The sequence below is a fragment of the Petromyzon marinus genome, chromosome 33 (genome assembly GCF_048934315.1).
Source record: "Petromyzon marinus isolate PM22_M1 ecotype Great Lakes invasive population chromosome 33, UKy_Petmar_22M1.pri1.0, whole genome shotgun sequence".
NCBI classification, from domain to species: Eukaryota; Metazoa; Chordata; class Hyperoartia; order Petromyzontiformes; family Petromyzontidae; genus Petromyzon; species Petromyzon marinus.
The window spans coordinates 10149015-10170331 of NC_133699.1; the positions used below are offsets into that span (position 1 = coordinate 10149015).

Below are 21317 nucleotides of genomic sequence, written 5' to 3' on the forward strand. Positions count from 1 at the left end.
CTGCCCGTTGTGTTTTTCTTATTTTTAAATCCCGCCGCCGCTTGGGGGACCTTTGTCTTTGCGTGCTGCGTGCGTGCCGGCTTGAGTAAGGAAGCGCACGATGGGATGGATGAATCGGGGTTTGGCCGTCAAAGGTACGCAGACCCCAGCGATTTCTGATTCTCCTGGTGGCGATCGTGATGGGGTGAGAGTCGGGGCAGGGGGTGGGGGGGGGTCTCCCCTTTTCCAGGGCTCGTGCCTGGGCTCGTGTGGTTGGTCTAGAGGGGAGGCAGTAGAGCGGTCGGCGCGTGCCCCGTAGTTTAGCACCTGTTATACGGAGGCGCGCGTGAAAAATTAATGAGTCCAACTATAGCCGTTGCGCTGTTCGCATCGTGAAGAGTGGTAGTGAGACAATCAATGTGCGCCGCGCATAGTCGCGGGTTCGGCAGCACTGTGCCGTGAGTGCATCCGAGATTAAACCACTTACCCAGCACCGACCTCTATAATGGCTCTGCCGAAGCAGCAAAGTCAGCGAAAGCGATCCACACAACACTCCTACCATCTGAGATGCTCATGTGCCTCCTCATCATCATCATCGGCAGCATAAGCAGTGGCACCTACAGCTCCACAACGTGTTTAACTATGTAGAATCTCAGTAAACATGCAACGTTGGTGCTGATGTTGATGGTTGGGACTGTTGGGCCAATGTTGGCCCAACGTTGCCAACCACGTGCCCAACGTTGCATGTTTACTGGGTTTTCACGGTCGAGCTAAATTGTGCGTAATTTTAGCCCGAATAGTCTGGAACGCTGTTCCGGGAATTATTTAAGCCACAAACACATCAATCTTTCTCCATTTTGTCCCAAAGGAGTTCATAGAGTTACATGAATAAATTACAAATAATGTAAGATTCATATGGAGAAGGCATAATCTTGTACTCTAGTGGTAGTGCCTTATGCCGATTATCCTTGCTCCAAGGCAGCCCCCTCCCTGCAGCGTCCCGGGAGATATTCGAGTGAGAGCCGTGAGCCTCTGTGCCACAGCTCTTGGGAACTGCATCGATTAAGCTCGCCTTTGTGCTCACTTGTGTGTGTCTGTATGTGTCTCTGTGTGTGTCTCTGTGTGTGTGTCTGTGTGTGTGTGTGTGTGTCTGTGTGTGTCCCCTAAAGTCTGTTCAGGCTACACGGGGGATCTTTGTCTGTGTAGTGGGGAGCGGTAGTGTAGTGGTTAGCGCGCTGCGCTATGAACTTAGCGACCCGGGTTCGATTCCCGCTCACGGCCAACACCCAGTGACGATTATCTGAATCGGTCCCGAGCCTCCCCTAGGTCGACTCAGCCTCAAATGAGTACCTGGTGCGGTGTGTAAACATCGCCACTAGGGAGACAAAGGCGGTCGGGCGTGGTGCTGGCCACCCATCCCCTCGTGTACCGTTCCGGCCTTCATAGGTGCTCGTTAACAGCACTTGCCCCTACAGTCTGTTAAGGCTATACGGGGGATCTGTGTCTGTGTGTGTATTTTGAGCTTCTTTCGCACCGTACAGAGCCAAACGTGCTAACCGGAGGTGCGGTTGTTGCTGAAGAAGCTCCCGGCACGTTGCGAGCAAAACGTTGGACATCGTGCCGAACATCGCGTGGGATGAACCCCACAACGGAGAACGTCGCGTCTGTTTGTTTATTTATTTACCGTTAATTACGAAGACCCCTTTAGGACGTGGGCCGGTGTTGCGCCGAGCCCACTGGGTTTTTTTTGGCACATATACAATATTTATATTTATGTGTTTGGGGACGTAAATGCATGCACGTGTGCGCGCGGTGTGATCACCGCGATCATTGCCATCCACGCGTCGCCTGCTCCCAGTGGACCTTAAAGATCGCCTGACGTCATTCGCAATAGTGCGGCCACTGTGTGCTGACGTCAAGATCCAAATTTGTCAAATTAGAAAATTACACCGCAAATCGCTCAATTGGGATCACACAGCAGCAGCAATCATCGCCCCCTGCTGGCGGACTGATGCCCCGGGTCACTCTTGCAAATGAGACTCTATCCTGGTCTCTTGAGTTCTCGTCCCAGTTAAACAAAATCAACTTAAAAGTTAAATAACTGGAGCGCTGTAATGGCACCGTTGGACCAACGTTGGGCCAACGATGGCACTACGATCAATGTTTACTGGGATGCTGGTTCTGTAGAAGCAATCTGTTCCTTGTGTCCGTGTGAAACACGTGTTTTAGTCCATTAGCCTATCGTCTTTGCAGACCAATGTTATCAGACAGCATTCGTTTAAGCGAATAAACTCTGGACCGGTTTTGACCTTCTGCCGGATTACCAGATGTTATTTGCAAGGGCAGTCCATCGAAATTATGGGGCCAGCACAAGGCAAGATCTCATTTATATTGGTGGAATAAATCACTTCACTCAGACGCAATAAGTGGCGTGGAATAAATTCAAGCATCTGTTATTCTTTTAAGATCGTGGTGAATGTAGCGGCCTCCTGTGGCTGGAAGGAGTCACGCGTACACCGTTCTCGAGCGCTAATAGGCGCTCGCAAACAGCACTTGCGAGAAGACAAGCTGGGTTTTTGGTAACACCGCCTGTGTGTCCATACACCGAGTGTTGATACATTGGGTGGTGGTGCATTAGCAGCGTGTTAGTACGCCGGGTGTTGGCACACTGATGTTTACACACCGCACATGTGTATTTATCGGCGCTTCGATCTGCTTGTATCTGATTCCCGTGATTTAAGAGACAAACGCGATCGCCATAGGGGTGTGTGGAAGGTGGGGGGGGGGAGAGAATGGGGTGGGGGCCGGGGGGATGCCCCGCTGTTGAGTCGGATCAATTCATAAAACCGGAGTGGCTGGAACCACAGATCCCCATCCACAGCCTCACCAGCTCCCAAGTCCTCGATCCATATAATTAGGCATATGCAATCGACGTATCAAATCGCATGAATGGGGATCGATTTATCTTATTCAAACACTCGTATATGTTGTAGCGATAGCCAATGTTGGACTGTACTATGCTGCCACGTCGATGCCCCCCCCCCCGCACGCTACACCACCCGCACGAACCAGCGTGGTCAAATAACCCTCAGGCACAACCCGCATGGCGCACGGAGGCCCTCGTCCAGCAGCGGATGAGCAAAAGGAGTGGTCCGTCAGGCATACGCTTGCCGCACGCAATGGGTGTTCGCGATCCCCTCCGCCGCTGCAGACACTAGCGGCCGCTACGTTCATCGTGATGTGATCACCATCAATCGAGTCGTGAGCCAGAATAGTGATCATTGACGCGAGCACCCCATCACACCACACCACACCTCATCATCATCATCTTTCCACACCAATAGACATTGCATGATTTTTTAGAAAATCATTTCGAAACCCCTCCCCTCGCTCTCCCCCACTCATTCCGCTCCTCCCGCCCCCTCCCCACCGTGGGAAGTTCATAGATCCATCTCTGCTACGCAAAGTCGCTTCGTCATTTCGCACCAAGGCACTCTGAGTGTGGCAAGGACGAAACTGTACCCTGCCTCTCACGCAGATCGACCGCAGCCTCGGCTTAGTCAGCGTAGGGGCGATGGGTCGCTCCCTCTGCTTCCGTCTCTGCTGCTGCGCCCCGTGTCTGGAACTCCACTCGCCCTCATTGCCCGCCCTGCGCGCAAGTCTCTCGTCCAAAGCCCCCCCCCCCACCCCTCCCCTAGGTAGACTCAGCCTGAAATTAGGTCCTGGTTTGGAGTGCAAACAGCGGCACTGGGGAGACGAAGGCGGCTGGACGTGGAGTTGCGCACACCACCATCTCGCTAACAGTACTTGCCCCAACAGCCTGTGTAGTCTATACGGGGGATCTTTGTCTAATTACCCCATAGCTCTCCCTTGCTCTGTCGACACGCATCGCAGTAACCGCTTCGCATCCGGAGAAACCCCCACACCGCCCATCAAAGGATACAGCGCTCCAATGTACAGTCCGCACAGATTGATTTAAGAACTAATTTACTGTGCTGCCATTTCAAGCCAAGCACCGGGACAAAGAGAGAGAGGAGGGGGGGTCCGGTCTATTGCAGACCTCAAAGGGAGAAAGAGAGTGAGCCGCGGAGTCAAAATGTGCGATTGCGTTCGAGCGCTTCCTAATAAATAATAATTCGCCCACGAAGAGCCTCGCCGAGCCTCAAGACTCTTCATCAGGAGTGCCCTGCCGCACTGGCAGTCTTGGCTAATCGCTTCTTGTGAGCGTTTTGGCTTCGAGATCTCAGCGCGCTGCATCGCCTGGGTCTGTTGAGGCAGCCTCATCAACATCTCTGCACAGCAACCCACGCTTGCCCCCACATCTCACCCCCACCCACCAACCCACGGGCGCCGCGAAGTTCCTGCTGATGAGCTCGCCCTCACCCGACCGGCTCGCTCGATGCGCAAAATATGCGAGCTCCTATTAATACAGCAGCGAGCACTCGGCGACGTGCAAGAGCCGCGGCGATTCCCTTGTACCTCTTTGAGCCGAGTCCTGGCAGCCACCGGGATGGGCGATGCTGGCGAGCAGAAAAGGGTCCGGCAAGGAGCGGTGAGACGATGACACGGCGAGACAAACGAGGAAGGAGGAGAGGCAGGCGATGCGAGGAGCGAGCGGACCCCGGGTACGTGGCAGTCGGTTATGCGGAGGAGCCCGGACAGAGGCAGCCGAGGGGAGTAGGGGGTGTGGGTCGCGCACGGATCAGGCGCGGTTGTGCTGCATTATTCTATGAGCCCGGCGCGCCGCTGTGAGCTCGCTGGCCATCGCCGCCACCGCCGCCGGCGATTCAATCCGAGAGCTCGGCGCGCGCGCGCGCGCAACTCGCCGCTTCCACCACTCTCGCTCCGCTCCGCGCTCTCAGATTTCCCCCGATCCACTGCGCTCCGCCCTGCGTCGCGAGTTCTGCTCGGGAGATGGAGCCGCGGAGGCGAGCCGAGTAGATGATGGAGATGCGGACCGCCCCCCCCCCAACCACTGCCTCACCTCCCCCCTCCTACTTCACCAGCACCCTAACCCTATCCTATTCCCGCCCCTGTGCTCCCCCTCCCCTATCCCTCTCCCCGCATCTCCCCTGCACCCCGATCCCTCCTCTCTTCCCTCCCTCTCTCCCTACCTCCATGCCTCTCTCCCTGCCGCCCTTCATCCATGCCTCCCACCTTCTCTACATCCCTCCCTCTCTCATTTCCTCTCTCCCTCCCTCCGTACGGGGAGTCATACTATCCCGATGCACGGGTGCCTGAGGCTTATTGAGCCAGACTATCAGCCTCAACGCCTGCGGTAAGCCGGCTCGTTGGAAGCAGGGGTTGGCGGATCACTTAGATATTTGTGGAACTCTCAGCTCGGCAGGGCTGCCAAGTGGCCAGGAGATGGCAATAGAGCTATTGGGTTTCCGCCCACCTCCAAACACGCTGTTTAAACAAAGCAAATTTGCCTTCTTGAAACAAAAAAATACGCTTACCGTGCAATTGCAAGGCAACTGACCAGCGTTGTATGGCTAAACAACCTCATGTAGCCGAGCTGGGGGTGGGGAGGCCTGCTTCCCCCTAGCAGTGGATTGATTGTGGCTCTGCATTATTGATGATTACATCGCATTGTTATAGCGCATTGTCATAATCGCACTGAATGTTGGCTCGACTGCACCTCTGGTTTAAGGCGAGAGGAGAGGCGATGTTTGCGGGGACATGCGCGGCGTGAATGTAAGTGTTCCGATTCTCTCATCAGCAGCAGCCATGATCTATCCACTGCTGGATGAAGGCCTACCAAAGCCATCACCATCTTTCACGGGGTCAGCGATGCAACAATCCATCTAGCTCCTACACACGAATCAGATTGTTGTTGGTAGCTAGGGGAGAAAGTAGATAGGCGATTCATGGATAGGCATATATGTAGGCAGGTGCGTGGGTAGATTGGTAATTGGATGAGTGAGTATAGATAGGTAGGTGAGTGGGTCGGTAGGTAGATGAATAGGTAGATGGGTGGGCATATTTTGGAGTGGAGAGTGGGTGGGTAGGCAGATAGGTGGGTGGGTAGGTAGGTGGGTGGGTATGTGAGTAGGTAGGTGGGTGGGTATGTTAGTAGGTAGGTGGATGAGTGGGTGGGTAGCGGCTATAGTAGGTAGATGGGTGGCTAGGTAGGTGAGTAGGTAGTTGCAGTGGGTAGTCTTTAGAATCAGGTAAGAGTCCACAAAGAGAAGAAGCCGCCTTTACAAATGAGACCTTGAATTAATACGAGAATATAAACACATTATGCAAACATTGACATAATTAGCTAGGCGTATATAAATTGCGTTGGGGCAAAGGTGACGTACTCGACAGAGAATTGCAAAAAAAAGTCACTTGCTACAATTGAATGCGATTAAAATATCCCTGGCGTAGTGAGGGGCCGAGGCGGCCCGGGTCCGTGGCCTCCAAAATATTTACATTCAGCTCTGCCAATTAGAGACGTGCCCGCCACGTGGAACCTGAGCAGGCCGGTCTGGGGCGCGGAGAGCGGGATAGTGCCCCCCCCTTCTAACCCCCCCCCATCACTCCCCCCCATAACCCCCCCCAACTCAAACCCCCCAGCACACCGTGTTCACAGTCACCCCACGGACCTCCCCCGGCTCCTTCCACAACCTCCCCTGGCTCCTTCCACAACCTCCCCTGGCTCCTTCCACAACCTCCCCTGGCTCCTTCCACAACCTCCCCTGGCTCCTTCCACAACCTCCCCTGGCTCCTTCCACAACCTCCCCTGGCTCCTTCCACAACCTCCCCTGGCTCCTTCCACAACCTTCCCCAGCTCCTTCCACAACCTCCCCTGGCTCCTTCCACAACCTCCTCCGGTTCCTTCCACAACCTCCCCTGGCTCCTTCCACAACCTCCCCTGGCTCCTTCCACAACCTCCCCTGGCTCCTTCCACAACCTCCCCTGGCTCCTTCCACAACCTCCCCTGGCTCCTTCCACAACCTCCCCTGGCTCCTTCCACAACCTCCCCTAGCTCCTTGCACAACCTTCCCTGGCTCCTTCCACAACCTCCCCTGGCTCCTTCCACAACCTCCTCCGGCTCCTTCCACAACCTTCCCCTGGCTCCTTGCACAACCTCCCCTGGCTCCTTCCACAACCTTCCCCTGCTCCTTCCACAACCTTCCCTGGCTCCTTCCACAACCTCCCCTGGCTCCTTGCACAACCACCCCTGGCTCCTTCCACAACCTCCCCTGGCTCCTTGCACAACCTTCCCCCGGATGGGACCCTTGGTCATTAGGTGGGTGAGTGGGTAGGTGGGTGAACGCGTAGGTAAGGTGAGTGGGTAGGCGAATGGATAGGCGAGTGGGTTGGTGAATGGGTAGGTAGAGTGGGTACGTGATATTTTAGGCTAAGTTAATACGTGGGTGGGTTCAGATATCACTTGCCACGGATGTGAGTCGTAGCTGGGAATGGAACTCAGGTCGCTGATGGCATAGCGCGGTGCACATGTTTACAGACCCGCTCACCCGCACACAGACACGCTTTCACCCTTAAACACACATACAATATTGTGCCAGGCTAGGTGCACAAAGACAGCCTCACACACACAGACACGCAAAGACAGTCACACAGACAACAACGATACCGACCCCCCCCCCCCCCCCCCGTATAGCCTCAACAGACTATTGGGGTATGTTGCTGTTAGCGAGCTCACAGTCACACACACACATAGACACCCTGACGCGCATGGCGTCTATTTGTAGCGCTGTAACTACAATCGTATTACATTGCCAGGTCGGGCTCTCTGCCATTTTCCGTATTTCCCCATTTCCTACGGCTGTTTTTTTCCACCCCCCCCCCCACCACCACCTCCGTCTCCATCGTGTGTTTTACGCTCACAACTAATGGTAGTTAATGTCGTTAATTCTGCATTACCGCTAACCGAATGAGAAAACAAACCGGTAATAACCGGTTACCGATGTGCCGCACACGAACAAGACAATACCTTGCCCTGTATGAACTGAGAAAACGAAGGCAGCTGTCGCAGCGGTGTGACGGGCAGCGGCAGCGGCGGCGGTAGCGCCGTTGGACTTTTGCAAACCACAAGTCGCCGCCTTCGATTCTATCTCCCGGCGCGGCACTTGAAATGGGTGCAAGTTTTTGAGATGGGTACACCGCAGTCAGTCGGCAGATCGCACGCGTGGTGGGGTTCAGTGTGGGTTTTCCCACCCCTTTCCTGATAAGAGGCCACTGGAAACGATTACCGGTTCCGAAAGGGGCAGAAATCGATTCCCAAAACGGTTACCGGTTTTTTTTCTTCCCGCCAGCGCAAACTCCTCCACACTCGCACGGTTGTTGGTTGCTCTGTTCGCACGCAGAGCCGCATTCATCACTCGATATTTTCAGGCACGCTGCGACCGCCGGTTTTGGAGCAGTGATTGCTTAAGGCATTGCCGCAAGAGGACAAGGTACGTCTATCCATAACGACCCTATATTATCGTACATTACTATATTCTTATAATAGCATGAGAGCATTTAGATCGATGTGGCACCAACTCATTTGAAATAATTCCCAGAACGTCTTTCCGGACTGTTCCGGCTAAAATGAAGAAACTCGGGTACACGATGGGCGTGTGGTGGGGCCAAAATCCACGCCCAGCCGCCTTTGTGTCAGGGTGCTTTGCGAGAGGCGCTGGGCATCGGTAACAGTGGAATCGTAGCGTGGTTGGCATTTGGCCCTGCTCTCAGACATGAAATGCAGCTTGCTCCCCCCATCCCTGTCGTAGCCTGGCGCCTGGGCCCCGCGGGCCTGTGCCAATGGTGCAGTTGCACCGCCTGCGCACTCAATCGAGAGTTTTGACGCCACTGTGGGCCACAGCCTTTCACCCACCGCCCCACGACCTCAGAGCCTTGGGTTCGAATCTCTACTATGATGTAACAAACGCAGAAACACGTGATTATTTGAACTCGCCCTGTGCCCTCCCTTCCCCTTAGGTCAACTCAGCCTTAAAGCAGTTGGTGCTGTGTGTGAGAAAAACACAACCCACAGCACTGGGAAGAAAAACGTGGCCGTGCATTGTTTTGGCCACACCCGATTCCCCCCGCACACAACCAACCCTTTAATGGATGTTCGCTAACATCACTTGCCCCAACAGTCGATTGCCGTATTATTCGGATTAAATGAACACGAATCTGGTCACTCACGCAGCGCACCGACCAGATTGTAAGACAAACAAAACCTCCAACATTTTATTTAAAATGCAGGGGGGGGGGGGGATGGCGGTGCTCGGGGAAGTGCTTCTTATAATCCTAATAATACAAGAGGCGAAACAGTGTTCCGTGTGTACACATTGTTGGCGTGTACGTGATGGTGTTCCCATTGTCTGTAAACGGCGGCCACTTAACTACCGCCTCAACCGAGAATTATTAATGTGGCCCTAATACACGGCGCGTGGATCATTCGAATAGCGTTATTCAAAAGTGTGCTTATTTCATTCTGCAAAAATATATTCCTAAGTGACTGCAAATTCTTAACAACGTGGATGTGCTCAGTCTCTTTAAGTCATGCTTCACGGCTGAGAAGTTTACACGTATAGTTGCAGTATTAGATATCCATAAATTTTCAATATTCCGTGTGGAGTATATAACTCTAACTTTAATTAGTGTGAAATGCGTACAGACCCGTGCACAAACTGGAATAAATCACTTTCCCATGGATGTATTAGCGTATTTATTTTGGAGCAGACCACAATTATCTTATAATGGGGTAATAAATAAAAAAATAATGCGCGTAACTTACGGCCCTTTGTTAACCCACAGCCGGATTAGGTTACCAGGTTCACGGGATGGTGTGCCAGCTTCCGTGCCACTGCTCTCCCTCCCCCAGTAGTGGGATACATTTACATAAAAAAAATCGCACCCACAAGTCAATCTTGTGACGGCAACACAAGATATCCCGCCTAAAGAAAATTATCTAAAACAATAAAAAGTGCAATGTTTTGTAACAAACACCGGGGTAATTTTAAGACAACTTCAAGGAGACAAGTTGCTTTGGTAATACTGTACAATATAGTATTTTCACGTTGATCCCTTTTACTTGCAAGCCAGAAACATGTATTTTGGTTGCACAGAGCGTCACGGGGCTGGGATCTGCCGTCACGTGTGGTGAAGGTTCGAGGCTTGCCGAGATTAACAAAATATTGTTTTCATTTCTTTTTAGCGCAATTTGGTGCTCTTGTCATTGTGTCTTGAGTTGGGGAAATTTTCATTCGGAAGTCTCGCAGCTAGCAGTGCATCGTGATACCCGAGACACTCGGTTTGCTCGCATGCGCTCAAACTTAAATTCGAATCCAGTCTCCTCGCAGCGCCGACTCAATGCCCTAACACGGCCATTATGAACCCTCTGTACCACCCAGCCTCACCGTCTGGCTCGGGGGACTTTAAACGGACAGAACAGTGCGTTTCAATCGCATTGAATACATTTGACCTTTGACATGATGACCGGATAATCAATCCCCAGCGAGTGACCTTGAAATTGTATTGAGGATCGGTCAAACGGCTCGGGGGTAAAATATGGCGGGGCACGACAAACACGAGATTACCGGGCTGCTGCGTGTCGCTCTCCCTGTCGGGGCGACTACTGGCCAGGAAATTCACAGTAATGTTCCTCGCCGATTAATCACCGCTGTGGGTAATTGCGACTCCACTGTAATGAGGCAGGGGCTTTTCTGGAGGCGGGTGGGAGATGGAGGCCAGGGAGACATAGACACACACCACAACCATACCCATGCCCGCTTATGTGGTCGTTTTTTTGGCCGCTGCGTTGCGCTTTAAGCTAAGACAATAAACACGCAGTGCAGGCAGAGTCTAGACTCCTCACCAAATAGGGTACGAAAAAAGCATTTTCCGTACAGTGACCCATTACCTTTCTCTGCATGTCTCCATTTTAACAGCGACTCGTGAATTTCTGCTGAATTACGCATCATTAACCCCAAATATGCCTAACAATTTTGGAATATTTTTCGTTGACTTCATTTGTTGCCAAGGCATTTTCTTCTACGCTCAAACCAACCTGAATTCGCTCGCTCTCATTCGGACGTCGGAAGCTAAGCAGGCTTTTTGAGTCTTTGTTAAGGTTCGGATGGGTGACCAACAGGGCTTGCCAGGTGTTGTAGGCATGGGGCTGGTAGGTGTTGCCAGGAGATGGCAGTGCTGAATCTCGCTGCCCTTCTATGTTTGGTGGGTTTTCTCCGGTTTCCTCCCAAATGAATCTGAAATCTCACGAATGGAATTGGATCAAACATTCCAGTTATGGCAGGACCCTCATGAAAACAGTCTTGAGACTCGGCGGGGCCTTCCTAGAATAGAGCAACCAACCAGCTTGGTGAGGTATGCTGCAACAAATACCGTTGACCGACATAGCTTGGGGAAGCCTTTGTCCAGTATAGTATTAATACGCGTCATGCATTATTAATTATTACAGGGCATTAGTATTATTACATTGTTGTATTGGCTGCAGCGTGTGCGCCATCAATTTATGGAGCCTCGCTGATTCGTGCGACGCAGTGAGACTCACCAGAGTAATTCAAGGGCATCATTATAATTACGAGAATATCAACATTGCTGTTATTGCCAGCCTTGTTACTGCCTTCATCACTCCTATCGGCAACGTATAGTCAGTCGGTGTCGTCACCCCAAACTTAGCAATATTTTGTTTATTTACCAAGGACACAACCCCCAGGGACAAAGGCTGGCAACATCATTAAGGAAATTGAGCTGCCCATTACAATAAAAACAGGCTGACCTCCTCGTTAAGTGCCAATTAATTATCTCAATCACGGAATGCTTTCGCAATCATTGCCCCCATCAACAAAGGGCAGAAAACAGACGTCATTGGTCTTTGACATTTGCTGTGTGTCTTCATCGTGTGTGTTTTACGGGTTTCTTTTTTTTAATACACAAACACACTCGCACACATCATCATCACCACCACCGCTGTGTCTACATGGCTGGCATGTGTTTATTGCAAACTGTTGTTATGAAACAAAACTATGGTTGTCAGTAAGGATGGCGATGCCAATTTGCATCTGGATTCATATTTTACATACAGTATAGAATCTATGAAGGTTATGGACTGGAAAAGTTATGTTTTGGCTTTGGCTACATTTGTTGAGGGTTAAGCACTGTACGAGGACAACTATGCACTATTTGGTTATGGATAGAAACTAGCAGCATTAAACACTCAATATTTAAAGATATGAGCTATAAAGTGCAGGGATAGGAGGGTTAGGGACTGGGGAGTAAGGCTTGTGGCCTGGGAGAATACGGGACATGGGGCCGATGGAGTAATAAAAAAACCAAAGTGACATAGGGCTGATGGAAGTGAGTTCCACTTTGCAGCGAAGCCAACATTGGTTGTTGTATGGATAAACTTTCCCCACCATAGGAATGTGGATTGCATATCGCAGGAAATAACTTTGACTTGTTTTGACATATCGCCTCTCATGTATGAACAACATCCCACTGCATGTGAACACAGCTGTCATCAGACTACTTACTCCCTGCGTATGAAGGAGTTGTAATTTGTCAACTTTAGTAGAACATGAACTATACACTGTACTAGTTACGCGAAGCAGGCTTTGCCTAATTAAAAAAAATGAGCTTTAGTGTCAGACTTTTCTGAAAAGTACCTCAGAAAAATGAGTCACCAGTATCTTTTTAAATATTTGGAAATTAGGACCTTTCAAAACTATTGGGCATAAACATTCTTATACACAGGTTAAAACTTTAAAGAGCTTCAACATTGTAACCTCAAAATCTTGGGGACCACAAACAGAAATTGATGTAAAATTTTGATTTAATGCTTTCGTGACTGCAGGGATTCATATTCTTGGTTCTCTCGGTAAAGTCACGTAGAAGGCAAAAAATACAATAATACAAATATAAAAAATAAAAATCTCACGACGTTTCGACTGCAACACAAGCAATCATCATCAGGTGTGAAAACCACAGCAATACAATTTGAAAAAACCGCTACTTTTTTCAAAATTTCTTGCTCTGGTTTTCACACCTGATGATGATTGCTTGTGTTGCAGTCGAAACGTCGTGAGATTTTTATTGTTTTATATTTTTATTATTTTATTGTTTCCCTTCTACGTGACTTTACCGAAAGAACCAATAATAGAAATTGATGTGTTTATATTTGTAAAATTATATTTGTGCTCAATTTCAGCTTTGTGGCCCTTCTAGAATATCATTAGAACGTACGTCGCTCAGTCTGCACCGATTCATGACCTGCTACTGAGCATGATCTTGGTAAATAGCTAGGCAAGAACTACAACAGTTCGCGATATACATGGTGATGTCTTTTGAAGGTGGCACACTGTAGGCGATAGAGGTTCGTTAAATAGGCTTTGTCAAAAACACGGACCAAGATGGAGGTTTTGACGAAATAATATGTGACTTTTGTTCATCCAGAATATATACTCAAGTGCCTTAAAACAAGGGATTGTTAAAAATTATATTAAGGTAAACATCAGTACAAAGAAGATCCGAATGTGATATGCAACTTCAAATCATTAAATGAGCCCTACAGCCATGTCTTCATGTGGGTAAATTCTCTAATTAATGTTAACACTCACGAAGAAAGAGACAACTGTTGAAAGTATTCCCTCTGGGTTCATGCATTCACCACGTAATCATCATTTATCTGACAGATCCACCCCTGCCACATAGCACATGCTGTGCAATTGATTGCCAGGAATTCGTATTGTGCCGCCAAAGGTAGGAAGGTAATGGTGCAGTTAGAATGGTCAAGTGCGTTTCAGGGCTGTAAGGTGGCCAGGAAATGGCAGTACAACAAATGGGTTCACAAAACTCAATTGGGTTTATGAATCCAAATTGCTCTCCTTTGTCCTCATGCCAGCTTTGAGGCCAATGATGGCAAAGGAGCCATATACTAATTTCTATAATAATAACAACCCATTTGTGTGAACCTTAGAGTGTCATTCGTTCTATACGTGGTTTTCGCAGGGTTTTCTGGCTTTGACAAAATATTGTAATGCAAAGACATCTTGAAAACGAGCATTGAGACTCATGGATGAATGATGTAGCTATCATCATGAGCATAACGCAGGTTTCCTCGTGAGCCAATGTGCACCGTGTCCCCGGTTCGATTCCTGGCACAGATGTCGGGCCATTCTTACAATAAATTACCAAAGTGTACCATCTACCCCAAAACTATCTCGAAAGAACTTGCTTTGAGACCAGATTACAATTCAAAATTAACGTAATTAGATATTTGTTTGATGTGTATGTATAAAAATGGGATATAATTTAAATATAACCCACAACGTCTATAAAATACCGAGTATATACATTTATACAGGAATACACACTTTCAAGGTAACTCTTTTGAAACTCATAATTAAATATAAATGGGTATTTTCCTTTCTCTCTGTTAAAGTAAAGGACATTCATCAAATGTCCTTCGCCAGCAAAGGTGCATGGAATAAAGTTATTGCAACGGGTTCCCAATGAACTTTACATTTACCGTATATCAGTGATATATAATCAGCAGAAGTTTGTTGAAAAATAAACAGAATAGGAAAAGTATTTAGAGCCTTCCTAAAGTGTATGATGTATGTTGAACTTCGGTTGCACCATACATAGCCTACCGTGCTAATTGGAAATGCGGAAATAGGATGAACACGTATGTATTTGTTATATTTTGGGGAATAAACACATTTAGGATGTGAATACAAGCTAAATCTGTTGAATTCCATCCAATCACAAAATACCTAAAATACTGGCTGTGAATAACTGCCGAAAGTGAGTCTCTGTCTGAATGCCCTTCCGATGCGTAATTTGTTACTTTCTTCTGTAATCTCGGCGTATGGTTTTGGAATGGAAATGGCTTTTGTGATTCCTAAATAACTTCGTTCTGTTAAGGCCAATGTTTATGAGAGCTTTGATGATTGACTACACCAATTTCGATTGTGTCAAAGCCTTTACCATAGTCGGCAGAAGTTCTATACATGATGCATGTTTTAGAAGAGAAAATAATTCACATTTCCCGATGCATGGTACACTTCCAACAATAAACATTCTGCCCGACGTCACAGGTTGTACGCATCATTAATTTCAGTGTCTATTATTGGAGTTTTACAGGGTAGGTAAATTTTAAAAAATATTTTAAAATATTTTATATACTGTATGTGGTGTGCGACGGTGGGGGAAGGAGGATGAGGGGCAGGGTAGGGGGGTTACATATAGGAGGGTGTTGAGCTGTACAGCATATCTTATGTGGTTGACGGGGATGTTGGGCCCGGGGTTGCCTGGCATATGAAGGGGTTTCAAAGGGTAATCTCTAAATGAAACCCGTTCATAACGGGACTTAATATGCTGTATACCTATTCTTGGTTCTTTCGGTAAAGTCACGTAGAAGGGAAACAATAAAATAATATTATTATAATATTATTTGTTTCCCTTCTATGTGACTTTACCGAAAGAACCAAGAATATGAATCCCTGCAGTCACGAAACCTTTAAATCAAACCAAGAATATGAATCCCTGCAGTCACGAAAGCTTTAAACGAGTCCTTGAAAGTTATTTCGGTAAAGTCACGTAGAAGGGAAACAAGAATATGAATCCCTGCAGTCACGAAAGCTTTAAATCAAAATGTATGCTGTATTCCCTTCCACAATCTGATTGAGAGTATGCGTATGGTCGATGTTAGAGAATCGACTCCTAAATTCGGCTTGCTCAGGGTTTAGGAAAGGTTTCTCTACCATCAACTGTACACATACTGTCAATTTGATGAGAGTGATGGTGATCACCCTGATGGCACTCAGCTGGAAAAGCAAAAGCCAAGCCAAGTCTGGGTGTGTTCAGTCGGTGCCACAGGGAGGCGCCCTCGCACTCCTAAGTAGTAAAAAAAACTTCAGGAATTATGAATAGGGCACTTTCAAGGACTCATCCAAAATCTTAACAATTTATTTGGCCAATATTTTCTCAACTAGTTCAGCTAATCTTGATTTGAAGCTTTCGTGACTGCAGGAATCCATACTCTTTGGTTCTTTAGGTAAAGTCACGTAGAAAAATAATAAATCATGACGTTTCGATCGAAAGGGTATACAGCATATTCGATTGAAACGTCGTGATCTATTATAATTATATTTTTTCTACGTGATGATGATTAATAAACACAATGGTAATCACTGGTAATTGTAAAAAAAAGTGCTTATTCGTTGAACAGAAAATAATATTCGTCAATTGACCGTATTCTCTTTCTACCCTCGCGATGCTCAACTTTGGAATTCCCTCCCAACGCCTCTTTCTCCAAGGTCTAATAACCTCGCTCAATTCAATAAACGTGTTACACTCTTATCTATAACAACTCTGAGAGTGCTGATTGTTGCTGGCCGCTTGACCTTTGGGCCTGTGCCCAGCAACGGTTTAAAAAAAAAACATTACAGTACTGTGTTTAACTGGTGATCTATCAGTGATCTACTAGAGCAGGGGTGGGGAACGTCCGGCCCGCGGGCCGTATAAGGCCCGCAAAATCATTTGGTCTGGCCCTGCCAAGGCAACCGCAGGCGGGACTCGAAATTCAATAAATCTAGGAGCAAACCTGGAAAAGCAGTTGCGAGTAGCAACATCATCAATACCAGCTAACATCACATGCCTCACCAAAGAGAAGCAGTTCCAGCCATCACATTAGGGGTGAGTTAATTAAATGTTTGACCAAGTATAACAGGCTAATTTTTAAGTTGACCATTTTGTATGGCCCGCGAATGATGTTATAAATATCCAAATGGCTCTTGGCATAAAAAAAGGTTCCCCACCCCTGTACTAGAGTTTCGCTGTTGTGCGATCATTGCCCAAAGCGTCAACTTTTATATGCTTCTCCTTTTCGGGCACTGTTGACGAATGTGTTGATTTTTCTTGTTATTTGTACTTGTGCACTACGGCGAATGCAGTGTCCAATTTTGGCTTGTTTACTCAAAATTCAAGTCAAAGTGATTTCTCGCTCAAATGGGCATAGAGGCAATTGCTAATCGCCTGTTCACAGCCCCTAAGCCAGTGGTGTAAAAATCCGCATTCCTATGACGGGGATGGATCTAAAGAGAGGACGAAAACTGTTGACTTCCCCGCACAGTGGTACTCATTTAATTGACCCCGGAGAGATGATGCCTCCGAGTCAACATCCAAGCTAAGATCTGAACTTGCAACCTTCCGTTTACAAGCCTCCAGCTCTCCCTCTCGCTCTCCGGCTAATCCACAGGAGCGGGTGATCGATGAGGCTTAACAGATCACTGCTCTCTGCGATGAAGAACGGACATTGCCCGAAATGTCGCCCATTATACTGTACATTATTTAATTTTACGGCTGTGTTATTGACGAATGTATTTTGTTATTTGTGCTAGTGCACAACTGCCAAAGCAGCATAAATTACAATTTTTGTTTACTCTGGTTAGGGTTATAGTTTTGCAAGGACCATGATTTGGAGAGGGAAAAACATGTAATATAAAGGTCATAGATCAGTAGATACCGTGCTGTATATGGTAGATCAACGAAATGGTAGATCAAAAAAGTATTTGATCCCCTGCTGATTTTGTACGTTTGCCCACTGACAAAGAAATGATCAGTCTATAATTTTAATGGTAGGTTTATTTGAACAGTGAGAGACAGAATAACAACAACAAAAGTCCAGAAAAACGCATGTCAAAAATGTTATACATTTATTTCCATTTTAATGAGGGAAATAAGTATTTGATCCCCTCTCAATCAGAAAGATTTTTGGCTCCCAGGTGTATTTTATACAGGTAATGAGCTGAGATTAGGAGCACACTCTTAAAGGGAGTGCTCCTAATCTCAGCTTGTTACCTGTATAAAAGACACCTGTCCACAGAAGCAATCAATCAGCTTCCAAACTCTCCACCATGGCCAAGACCAAAGAGCTCTCCAAGGATGTCAGGGACAAGATTGTAGACCTACACAAGGCTGGAATGGGCTACAAGACCATTGCCAAACAGCTTGGTGAGAAGGTGACAACAATTGGTGCGATTATTCGCAAATGGAAGAAACACAAAAGAACTGTCAATCTTCCTCGGCCTGAGGCTCCATGCAAGATCTCACCTCGTGGAGTTGCAATGATCATGAGAACAGTGAGGAATCAGCCCAGAACTACACGGGAGGATCTTGTCAATGATCTCAAGGCAGCTGGGACCATAGTCACCAAGAAAACAATTTGTAACACACTACACCGTGAAGGACTGAAATCCTGCAGCGCCCGCAAAGTCCCCCTGCTCAAGAAAGCACATATACATGCCCGTCTGAAGTTTGCCAATGAACATCTGAATGATTCAGAGGACAACTGGGTGAAAGTGTTGTTGTCAGATGAGATCAAAATGGAGCTCTTTTGCATCAACTCAACTCGCCGTGTTTGGAGGAGGAATGCTGCCTATGACCCCAAGAACACCATCCCCACCGTCAAACATGGAGGTGGAAACATTATGCTTTGGGGGTGTTTTTCTGCTAAGGGGACAGGACAACTTCACCGCATCAAAGGGACGATGGACGGGCCATGTACCGTCAAATCTTGGGTGAGAACCTCTTTCCCTGAGCCAGGGCACTGAAAATGGGTCGTGGATAGGTATTCCAGCATGACAATGACCCAAAACACACGGCCAAGGCAACAAAGGAGTGGCTCAAGAAGAAGCACATTAAGGTCCTGGAGTGGCCTAGCCAGTCTCCAGACCTTAATCCCATAGAAAATCTGTGAATGGAGCTGAAGGTTCGAGTTGTCAAGCGTCAGCCTCGAAACCTTAATGACTTGGAGAAGATCTTTAAAGAGGAGTGGGACAATTATCCCTCCTGAGATGTGTGCAAACTTGGTGGCCAACTACAAGAAACGTCTGACCTCTGTGATTGCCAATAAGGGTATTGCTACCAAGTACTAAGTCATGTTTTGCAGAGGGGTCAAATACTTATTTCCCTCATTAAAATGCAAATCAATTCATAACATTTTTGACATGCGTTTTTCTGGATTTTGTTGTTGTTATTTTGTCTCTCACTGTTCAAATAAACCTACCATTAAAATTATAGACTGATCATTTGTCAGTGGGCAAACGTACAAAATCAGCGGGGGATCAAATACTTTTTTCCCTCACTGTAAATGTAGATCAGAGGGTAGGCCTGAGATGGGAGAAGAGGGATACAGATGACACACAGATGTAGTGAAATTTGAGAGATGTAGACACGATACAGATATTGGGAAATGAGGGAAGATAGGTTTGATGGGAGATTAGTTCGCGTTATTATGTAAATTCGCTGATTGATGTTGACATTCGGTTCACTTAGAGGCCGACCGAAACTGAATTTCTGGTTTCGGCCGAAACCGAAAGTAAAAAATTGACTTTTGGCCATTTGCCAACTTTCGAAACCGAATTTCGATCGTCCTCTAGGTTCACTCCTATATTTGTCATGAATCTGATTATTATTACAGAGGCTTTGCCCGCTGCTGTTATATTGCAGTGTCTGTTTTGTTTTGAGTGAGACAATGCGTCTGGAGTGTCGGTGGCAGGCAGCTCGTAACGCGACACCGTGGGTAGGAGACGGACAGGGGCAGCTGCCATTGCGCGGGTGGTTGTGTTGTCCACCGGGCGCTTCTAACACGCGTGGACATCTTTACACACAAAGATCCCCCGTATAGCCTTAGCATACTGTAGGGACAAGTGCTGTTAGCGAGCACCTATGAAGGCCAGAACGGTGCACGAGGGGGTGAGTGGCCAGCACCACGCCCGACCGCCTTTGTTTACACACCGCACCAGGTACTCATTTGAGGCTGAGTGGACCTAGGGGAGGCCCGGGACCGGTTCAAATAATCGTGACCGGTGTTGGCTGTGAGCGGGAATCGAACCCGTGTCGCCGGGTTCATAGCGCAGCGCGCTAACCACTACACTACCGCTCCCTATGAACACAAAGACACGCACACACTACACACAATCACGTGTGAGTATTTACACACCACTCACTCATGTACACCGGCACACTTTCACAGCAAACATCTCCTGTGTGTGTACATTGACACACAGGCCCTGAGAGACGAGGGTCTATTATACAGGCTGTGGGGGTGGTATAACCATACTTCACGCTGCACACATCTGTACACCTGTAAAAGGGACACTCCTATGTTCCCCACAGCGCCATCTCGTTGTGTTTTAGCCTACCTGGCGTTGCTGTGAGGAGCGACACACGCGCGCGTGTGTACACAACGCACTCGTAAACCTATACGAATTGACACAACTTGTGCACCAGTACATACTAACGTATTTGCACTAATTATCGCACATTCCTGTACATATCAACACACCCGCGCACATTAACATAAACACACCTGTGCATATTAAACACACCTGTGCGTATGACTGCAACACACACACACCGTCGGTACGTAGTCAAAGGCTGCTGCTGCTGCTGCTCGTGCAGCATCACGCCACGTGTTTATTTACTTTTACACAAGATGACAAGCCAGTCTATTCAGGGAGTCTCTCCGGGTTTTTTTATTGCTTAGGGGGAGCAGGAAATTGTACACGTGGTCAGGGGGCATGGCTGGTGAAGTGGGCATGGATGGGTACAGTGGGCATGGCTGGTGAAGTGGGCATGGCTGAGTGTAGTGTGCATGGATGGGTACAGGGGGCATGGCTGAGTGTAGTGGGCATGGCTGGTGAAGTGGGCATCGCTGAGTGTAGTGGGCATGGCTGGTGCAGTGGGAATGGCTGAGTGTAGTGGGCATGGCTGGGTATAGTGGGCATGGATGGGAGCAGGGGGCATGGCTGGTGAAGTGGGCATGGCTGGTGAAGTGGGCATGGATGGGAGCAGGGGCATGGCTGGTGAAGCGGGCATGGCTGGGTATAGTGGGCATTGATGGGAGCAGGGGGCATGGCTGGGAGCACGGGGCATGGCTGGTGAAGTGGGCATGGCTGGTGAAGTGGGCATGGATGGGTACAGTGGGCATGGCTGGTGAAGCGGGCATGGCTGGGTATAGTGAGCATGGATGGGAGCAGGGGGCATGGCTGGGAGCACGGGGCATGGCTGGTGAAGTGGGCATGGCTGGTGAAGTGGGCATGGCTGAGTGTAGTGGGCATGGATGGGTACAGTGGGCATAGCTGGTGAAGTGTGCATGGCTGAGTGTTGTGGGCATGGATGGGAGCAGGGGGCATGGCTGGTGAAGTGGGCATGGATGGGAGCAGGGGGCATGGCTGGGAGCAGGGGGCATGGCTGGTGAAGTGGGCATGGCTGAGTGTATTGAGCGTGGCTGGAAGCGGTAGGGATGTAGTTGGCGGCGATGAAGCCCGGACGTTAAGTGAAGAGTGTCGGTTTAATTGGACCGT

At 48.4% G+C, this 21317-nt stretch overlaps 2 protein-coding genes across 3 annotated transcripts in view; one reads left to right on the top strand and one right to left on the bottom strand.

The window, feature by feature from the left end:
- Positions 1-4589, bottom strand: part of LOC116948438 (sodium/calcium exchanger 1-like) — a 109097-nt gene extending 104508 nt beyond the window's left edge. For both annotated transcript variants that reach the window (XM_032965116.2, XM_032965115.2), the window contains exon 1: positions 4459-4589. The gene's annotated coding sequence lies outside the window, so the exon portion shown is untranslated. The remainder of the gene's footprint in view (positions 1-4458) is intronic.
- Positions 4490-21317, top strand: part of LOC116948439 (atlastin-2-like) — a 32901-nt gene continuing 16073 nt past the window's right edge. Inside the window, exon 1 of the mRNA XM_032965118.2 lies at positions 4490-4604. Within this exon, the coding sequence (XP_032821009.2) occupies positions 4540-4604 (65 nt within the window). The 5' untranslated portion in view covers positions 4490-4539. The remainder of the gene's footprint in view (positions 4605-21317) is intronic.